This window comes from Trifolium pratense, linkage group LG3, assembly GCF_020283565.1.
Source record: "Trifolium pratense cultivar HEN17-A07 linkage group LG3, ARS_RC_1.1, whole genome shotgun sequence".
Taxonomy (NCBI): Eukaryota; Viridiplantae; Streptophyta; class Magnoliopsida; order Fabales; family Fabaceae; genus Trifolium; species Trifolium pratense.
This window is the reverse complement of record NC_060061.1, coordinates 11,175,724-11,185,109: the sequence shown is the minus strand read 5'-3', so window position 1 is coordinate 11,185,109 and position 9,386 is coordinate 11,175,724. Positions and strand designations below refer to the sequence as shown.

At 33.5% G+C, this 9,386-nt stretch overlaps 1 protein-coding gene across 1 annotated transcript; it reads right to left on the bottom strand.

Moving 5' to 3' along the window:
- Nucleotides 1-13: 13 nt before the first annotated feature.
- On the bottom strand, nt 14-2,812 carry LOC123914217 (adenosylhomocysteinase-like). The gene is made up of 2 exons (XM_045965287.1): nt 1,805-2,812; nt 14-1,081 (listed from the first exon to the last, which is right to left on the bottom strand). Exons 1-2 carry the CDS (start codon nt 2,513-2,515, stop codon nt 335-337), a joined length of 1,458 nt encoding a protein of 485 aa, XP_045821243.1. The 5' UTR covers nt 2,516-2,812; the 3' UTR covers nt 14-334.
- Nucleotides 2,813-9,386: the final 6,574 nt, after the last annotated feature.

Genomic DNA, 9,386 nt, shown 5'->3' with positions numbered 1-9,386 from the left:
TATAATGAAAAGATGCAAGAAAACTATTTTCTCATTTTTTTTAAAAAACATTAAACGTCTACAAAAAGCTCAAATTAAACATAATTCTCACACAAACCCCAACCAAAGCATTATTCAAACCCATTTGGTCTCGATCAAGAGAAACCAATAGGTTGCCTTCCTCTTACCCAACCCACCACTACGACATCACATAAACCTACCATTCATCTAACAAATTCTGAAAAAAGTCTAAAATATCAAAAATCCAACAAGGAAAATGAAACAATCAAGCAGTTTCATAAGAAACAAAAACAATTTTATTTTCCCTCCGTCTCATCGCCACCACGATCATCTCTCAATACCTGTAGTGAGCAGGCTTGTATGGACCCTCAACTGGCACACTGATGTAATCAGCCTGAGATTGGGAAAGCTTGGTGAGCTTAGCTCCAAGCTTGCCAAGATGAAGTGCAGCAACCTTCTCATCGAGGTGCTTAGGCAAAACATAAACCTTCTTCTCATACTTTCCAGACTTCCTCTCATTCCACAACTCGAGCTGAGCAATGACCTGGTTGGTGAAGGAGCAGGACATGACAAAACTAGGGTGACCGGTGGCACAGCCCAAGTTCATCAAACGACCCTCAGCCAAGACAATGATGCCAGTGTTGGTCTCGGGGAATAGCCACCTGTCAGTTTGAGGCTTGATGGTGATACGCTTCACACCAGGGTAGTTCTCAAGTCCAGACATGTCAATTTCATTGTCAAAGTGACCAATGTTACAAACAATGGCATTGTTCTTCATTTTCTTCATGTCATCAACCATGATGATATCCTTGTTACCGGTGGTGGTAACAAAGATGTCAGCATAAGAGACAACATCCTCCAAAGTAAGAACCTGGAAACCTTCCATGAGAGCCTGAAGAGCACAGATTGGATCAATTTCAGTCACGATCACACGAGCTCCAGCTTGCTTCAAGGCAACAGCACAACCCTTTCCAACATCTCCGTATCCACAGACAACACCAACTTTCCCAGCAATCATAACATCAGTAGCCCTCATCAAACCATCTGGAAGTGAGTGACGGCATCCATACAAGTTGTCAAACTGTTACAAAATCATAGTGAACTTCATTAGATCAGAATATATCACAGTACCCACAACACAACATTCAAATTCACATCATAGTTAATTACATCCACACACAAGTAAATCACACAAAATCAATAACCTATACACTACATGAATCAAGATCTAAACCCTAGATATATCAATCGAACATCAAACACAATTACACATATGAAACTTCTTTCAAGACTTTTATCAAACAATTGGCAGATCCTAAACTCAAGCTATATCAATTAAACAAAACTACACATACCAAACTTCTTTCAAAACATTTATCAAACAACTAGCAGATCCAAAACACAATACTCAATTTCAAACAACATACAGTCAAATTCTCACTAAACTTCTTACAAAACAATCATCAAACAGTTGGCAGATTCAAAACACAATACTCAATTTCAAACAACATACACGCAAATGCTCATCAAACTTCTTTCAAAACAATCAAACAGTTGGGAGATCCAAAACACAATACTCAATTTCAAACAACATACACTCAAATTCTCACCAAATTTCTTTCAAGAGAATCATCAAACAGTTGGCAGATCTAAAACCCAATACTCAAATACACAACCCACACACTCAAAACATACATAACACAAGCCATATCTAAATCTATCTAAAACCCTAAAATCCAAATACTAAAAACAAATCAAATAAACAGATCTAGAATTCTAAATTTCAAAAGGAAAAGAAACAAACCTTGCTCTTGGTAACAGAGTCATTGACATTGATAGCAGGGAACAAAAGAGTTCCATTAGCTTGCATCTGATAAAGCCTCTTAACACCAGTAGTAGTTTCTTCAGAAACACCAACAAGTCTCTCCTTCATCTTACGATACCTTTGAGGATCAGTCTTCAATCCATCTCTAATGATAGTAAGCACAAGCTGAAACTCAACATTATCAGTAGAACTAGGATCAGGAACCTCACCAGTTTTCTCATAAAGCTCTTCAGCTTTAACACCTTCATGAATAAGCAAAGTAGCATCACCACCATCATCAACAATCAGATCAGGACCACCACCTGGACCCCAATCCAAAGCACGTTCAGTACACCACCAATACTCCTGAAGAGTCTCACCTTTCCAGGCGAAAACGGCGGCGCTGTCACGTGCTATGGCGGCGGCAGCATGATCTTGAGTTGAGAAAATGTTGCAAGAACACCAACGGACTTCAGCACCGAGAGCAGTTAGGGTTTCGATTAGAACAGCGGTTTGGATCGTCATGTGAAGAGATCCGGTGATTCTAGCACCTTTGAAGGGTTGTGATGGACCGAACTCGGTACGGCAGGAAATGAGTCCAGGCATCTCGATTTCGGCCAACTCGATTTCGAGACGGCCAAAATCGGCTTGTGAAAGGTCCTTGACCTTGTATTCACGGCCAGCGGTGGTTTTCTCTACGGTGAGAGACATGGTGGTTACACTTAACACAGTTAATGGAAGAAACTGTGATAGTGTGAGAGAGATTGGAGAGAAGAGTGTGTGAGAAATGAAGAGAGTGTGAGAGTGGGTATAAATAGGGGTTTTAGAGATTGGGGTTGGTGAAGTAGAGTGGACTGGACTGGACCGGGTCGGACCGGAATAGATCTGGTTTTTTTTTTATATTTATTATTATGGACCCAAAAATAAAATTAAATGATTCAATTCAACTTTCAAATCTCATCAATTTGTTATTCAATTCAACTTCATGTCCTTTTCATTTCTTTGCTCTTTCATGCATTTTCTCTTCCTTTGTGTTTTTTTTAAAGAAAAATAGTGAAATACTACTAATGAAGTTAGGTGGAGAGGTTAATTATCTAATCAAGGTTATTTTGCTTAAAAAGATGAAGTTAGTAGTGTTTAGTAGGAAATTATTTGTATAATAAAGTGGTGGGAGTCTTAGAATTTTCTTTGATCATATTAGTCTTCCAAATTCAATTCAACTAAATTTTTGTTTAAGAAATTACCTAAAAAAAATTGTTTAAGAAAATGTGCAAATTTAAATTATTATGAGAGGTAAACAATGAAGAAAGGGAAGATATGAAAGAATGGGTAGATAAAATATTTCTAATTTTAAATAGTTACATATTTATAGAAAATTAACCAGCTGTTTCTCCATAATATTCTATCATGCTTAATTAACCAATTTGTAGGAGAAGATTATTGAAATGAACGAAAAATAAGGAATTGTTAGCCAATTGTTTCTATTTCTATTGATAAGAAGATAACCAATTGTAACCATTGCTTCAATAATAATCTAAACAAGGGTTAATCAAAATACATACATTTTTTTTGTATTCAAAATATAGACATTTTATACAACCTAAATACGTATAATTTGATCGACTCAAATAATAAATTTGATGAAAGTCAACTCAAACGTGATCCAGGAATAGACATGACAATAAAATTCATACATGTGGGTATCTGTCCAAACCTTACCCGCTTTGACAGGAAAAATTCAAGTTGACTGAGTTTGGGTTTTCCTGATTTCAAAAGACGGGGTTGGGACAGGTAATGGGTACATTGATATCTAACATGAACTCGTCCCTAAACAGTATCTTAAATTACATTCATATGTTTATTTTTTATTTTTTATTTGAGTAATAAAGAAATCGTTTTCTCTATTTATTTTCTTTATTTAAAAAAATATTGTTGAAACAAAATAATTTTAGACTTTTAAATTATATTTTAAATAAAAAAACTAAAATACAAGTAAAATTCACGTGAAAAGATGTGTAACGGGGATATCCGAACCCCGTCGGGATACCCAATGATCGTTGGGTATGAATTTGAGATTATATTTTTTGTCCCCGCTTGAAATTTGGATGAGTTTGAGAAAACCTGAACTTTATGGGTTTGAGTTTGGGAAGGAAAAAAACTGTCCCGCCTCGCCCATTGTCATGTCCATCCGCGAACAATCCTATGAGGGTTAGTTAAGTCAATGTATATTGGCCAATTCTTCGTGTTGAGAAATCTATTGTTTCCAAAATCCATTGAAATTGAGGTAAATTCTAATATGGATCACTTGATAAAGTGATCCATGGTGGACCAGTCATGAATAACATTATAACGAATACGAATTTTACAAAATTCACCGTTGACTTCAAAGTTTATATCATATAGATTATCCGTGAAAAAATTTAGAAAAATTGAAAATCATTTGATATGTTATTGAGACACATCAAGATTAACAGTTTATTAAATAACATAAATCTTGATGGGTCTCAATAACATATCAAATGATTTTAAAAAAAAATTAAAAAATTTATGAATGATTTATACGATATAAACTTTCAATCCAACAGTGAATTTCGTAAAACTCATATTCGATAGATCACTTGTCCATGATGGACCACTTGTAAAGGTAGTCCACCGTAGCATTGACCTTGAAATTGATCATAGAAATCTGAAATAAAAATGGCTATACATTTGTCATCCTAGCTAACATGATATTTCATTTAATTTTTCATTGGTTGTAGACTCACTGACCGACTACATCCATACTTAAAATTAAAATGTATATATATATATATATATATATATATATATATATATATATATATATATATATATATATATATATATATATAGGCAAATTCTATATATATTTGTCGTTTGTGCACCACCCGTGTACCCTTAAAACCAGTTAATCATAATTCATAAATGAAAGGCATAACCAAAGTGAACAATATGCATATGGCCAAAAACATTAGTGTGACTTGTGATGAGAAAAATATAAACTACTATGGTCCCCATTCATAGAGAATGGTACACTTGGTCCAACCAGAAAAAAGTATTGGGCAATGGGCACCCACAATCTTAATCATGACTCCACAACACAATCATAGAAGAGATATTTTACCAAACAACGTGCCACTACTACTAGTACTCGGCGTCTTGCAACCGCAAATAACAAAGGGGAGAATTACTACTAAGTATAAATATATCGTATTAGACACACTCACATAAAAAAACAAAAAATTAAAAAAAAATAATTAAAATGATATTAATTGATGTGATTTAATTATTTTTTTTTATATTTTTAGATTTATATATGTGTGCCTAAATAAAATTAATTTGGGTTGTGCCTATAGAAAATACCTCTAAGTAGAAGTATCTTTGTTGAACAAAAAATTGTGGCCCTCCATGACATAAAGTTTGATGAAATCATGGTAAAAGAGTTAGTGAACCAGGAAAATAATATAATAACTGATAGATTTCATTATTAATTATGAAAAAATAACAAATAACTCTTCTTCTTAATCATTGCAAAAGTTGTCACAAAACTTGTTGTACATATAACACTCCTCAATCAAATAGACCAGTACATGGGCATATATTCATTCATAATTCATTTGTTTCAATTTTTTTCTTTCTTTTTTTTTCTTTATCAAAAATAGTTTAGTGATTAAAAATTTCACCTTGAAGTGGATAAATAAAATGACCAATGTTCGAACCCCGATTTCTTACATATATAATCCACAATGTCCCAGAGAACTAAGTTAAGCTCACGGATTCATTCATTCTATTACACGAGTCTTGAATTTTTTTTACAATTACATGAGTCTCGTTAACAAGTGTCTAAAATTATCGAGTAAGTAAAATGTATCTTAAACAACTAAAATTTAAATTTTAAAAATGTTAAAATATAATTTTAAACAAATATTTTATATTTAATTTCATGTATAGTACTTTAATTTGAGTCACCTTGTAGCATTTACCATAAAAAAATAATAGAACCCCATCCATGTGCTTGTAATGTCGGTTGTCTTAGCCACACGACCTTTTCTTGGATCTGGATTTCATGCATTCAAATGACCATGCAGTCATGCATTTCTGGCCTTTAGATCAAAATTTTGGTGGTCCAGAGTTCAAAATGAATGACTGTGATTAACCTGCAGTCAAATAGTGACTGCAGGAAATCCATTTCCCCTTTTCTCAGTTCCTATTAATCGACATAGTGACAACATGCATCATTGAATTTTTTAAAAGAAAATGCAACTGTGTAAATATTTTATTTTTTTCGTTTTAATTTGCTATTTTGTTTGTAAATTGTTGTTGTTGTTTGTGTTGTTACAGATTAAACTATTGTTATTATAATCTTTTTCAATTCTAAATTCTAAGACTTATTGGTGTTTACTCTTCTATCTTCCAACTAAGTTTCAACAATTTCAAAGTCTAAATCTTTTTGCAATTTTGTGAATAAAAGGGGGAAGACCCCAAATTAACTAAAAACTTTTGAAAAAGAGAGTATTAGCTAGAATTCTAGAACAATATCATAAATCTGTAAAGCTAAATCTTAAAACATCCACCACCTAATTAGTTAGCTTTAGGAAACCTTCACATACTATTAAGTTGCATAATCAACATGATATAATCAATATATTTAATTTCTAACTGGTCAGTTATATTCACAACCTAGATCTAGTTGCAGTTTTTTTATATGAAGAATCCCTAGTTGCATGCCATGTTCCAGTGGATTAAAATATAGTATTGGTGATTTAGTATGTTCTTTCACTTCTTTGTAGGCTGTAGCTTAGAAGTGGAGACGTGCCAGCCTCATACCACAAAATTTGGTTTAAGCCCATACAATTAAGTTTTTGTAAATGGAGCACGTGCAGGCGTGCATTTTCTTTTTATATCAAGAGACCGAAGTTTTTTTTATTTTTTTTTACGAAAGAGGACCGAAGTTAAAAAGAAGAGAAATTACAACTTTTAATTAATCGAAGAGTAGATATTTTCATGACATTAGTCAGAGATAATTGTTTAATTTCAGATATATTGGTAGAGATATCGTATTATATATATGCAAGAAGTTGGGGTTCAATGTCAGTGTTATGGACTAGGCCTAAGACCCAATTATTGAGAAACTCATCCTCTTATACGCCGAACTCGGCCCAATGAGACGCAAGCCAAAAGTTGTCTCTTCCACCCCAACGATCAAGGAAATTAGCATTCTGGACGACATCAGAATGATTGACATGACTTCTCGGCCGTTATTCTGCCTGTCATTAATGACGAGGACGTCGTAACCATCCCAACATTATTGGTTTTGGCTCCGCGCTTGGGACTATATAAGCCATTCTCATGCACAAGGATCAAATACTTTATATCCTATCTCTAAAAAAATTGGATATTGAGGTAGGCTAAGACTCGATTGAATGCATCTCTCTCCTGTAATGGGTTCACTCGGGTCTAAGACCACACAAGGCAAGTGGGTTGGTAGTAAGTGAGGACGAGGTGACGGACTAAGCGTGACTTTTTATAACAGCTCATTGCTTAGATTCACGCATAAACTGACTTGAGCGTCAGAGTGTCTGCAGACACAACTCATTTTTACCATAACCGTGCTGCAGAGGATAACCACCGATCACATCGATTTTGATCAGGTAAGATTAGTTACATATGCAAAATATTCATTAACTTCATTAAACAATTTTTTTCAAATAATCTAATGACTAAAATTATTAAGCACAGTGTCTGAAATTCAAACTTCATTCCCGACATATATCAATATCTCTTTCTTTTTGTGTACGTTTAAGTCTATATTCAATTAGTGTAAAAAAGAAATAAAAAAAAGTCTATAAAATACCGACATTCAACAACGTAAATTAGATATTTAAAAATTTATTGTAAGAATTTACAGAAGACATTACAATTAGAGGAATCTTTTGCACTATTGAACTTATAACTAAGTACGCCGTGTTATGGCAATAGAATAAAAAGTGAAAAAAATCATGAATAAATAAATAAATAAATAGATAAATAGACGTGTCTCATCTATTGAAAATATAATATATACAAGTCATAAATCAATAGTACATGTACTATATAACATTCCATATTCATGTTTTAAATTCGATTTGATGATATGTAAACTATATATTCATCATGTTTTAAATTTTAATTAATGGATGAAGACAGTTCAAAGTTGTGGGTGTTGTAAAATTTGGACCTATCATCACATCCATAATAATAAACAACATATTAATTTATGTAATCAAACAAATATGAATGAGAATAAATTAAAATAGAGTTCATAGGAACTTATCTCTTGTGGTGTAGTAGTTTGATGTCATTCGCATAGTAAACAATCACATAATCATAAACCTGCAAAATAGTGAACCGTGATACAATACCTGAGGCGTGCTGATCGCACTGTCCTTAAGGATTCATCCGCCTCATAAGCGCAAATCCCCCAGGATTCAACAGGTCATTCTCGGATATGAATCATATCCGAGGTGACAGAACTAGCAAGAATTAATAAAAACCGGGGATGTAATCCAGGAAGATAACACCTCAATTTTTACAAGAAAGAGGAAAACAATTTCTCATATTTTATCAGTGTGATTTTGATCTCATGTGAAATTAAGTGAGCCATAACCATTTGTTGTTGAAAACGTGAGTTTTCTAATAGTCTACACAAGATTAAGAATTATCTCTACACATATTATTCGGTTTCTATATTCTTATATCTCCAAAACCACAACATTGATGAGCCATAAGTCCTATTAATTAGCAAAAATTAAGTATAATATCAACTGAATAAAAAAAACGTGTATATGACCAAGTAAACAAGTTTTACAAATCATTAATTAATAATAATATCATAAATTAATTCTTTTAAAACTATATATAAAATATTTCTTTTGAACTTTAAAATAAATTGTGGGGGATTGTTGTACATTTTGTTTAGTCATTTTCCTATGGTGTGAGTGAGAAAGTGCTAGATACTGCATTATTGAGAGGGTAAGCAATAAAGCTTTTAATGATTTTCATATCCCTTATGGTGGTGTATGATTTGCAGCATACACTTGATGAAATCACCTATGTGAGTGTCAAGTGGGGCCGCTTGTATGAGATCTTGGCGAACTCTCTAGAGCACTCATGAAAGAATCCAGGCACGCGCACGACCTATTCGCGCAACACAGCGGCAACAACAAGAACTGTGGGGTGTAATGCGATTGGTAGACCGCTAACATACGCTAAGTTTCATTGGTTCATATAGCTTGCTACACCAATGTTACTGTGTGTTAAGTACTATCAGTCTAACACTGGTTCATATAGCTTGCTACACCAGTTTGATGCATTACATCAATGATGTTAATCCGGGAAATGTTTTTTTGAGTATTCTTTTATACTTTAAAATAAATTGTGGGGGATTATCCTGATGGAATATATTATAGATGCAATATATGAGATATTGCTTGTAGAGAAAGAGCCATTATATTAATTTGCGCTTATGAGGCGGATAAATCCTTAAGGACAGTGCGATCAGCACGCCTCAGGTATTGTATCACGG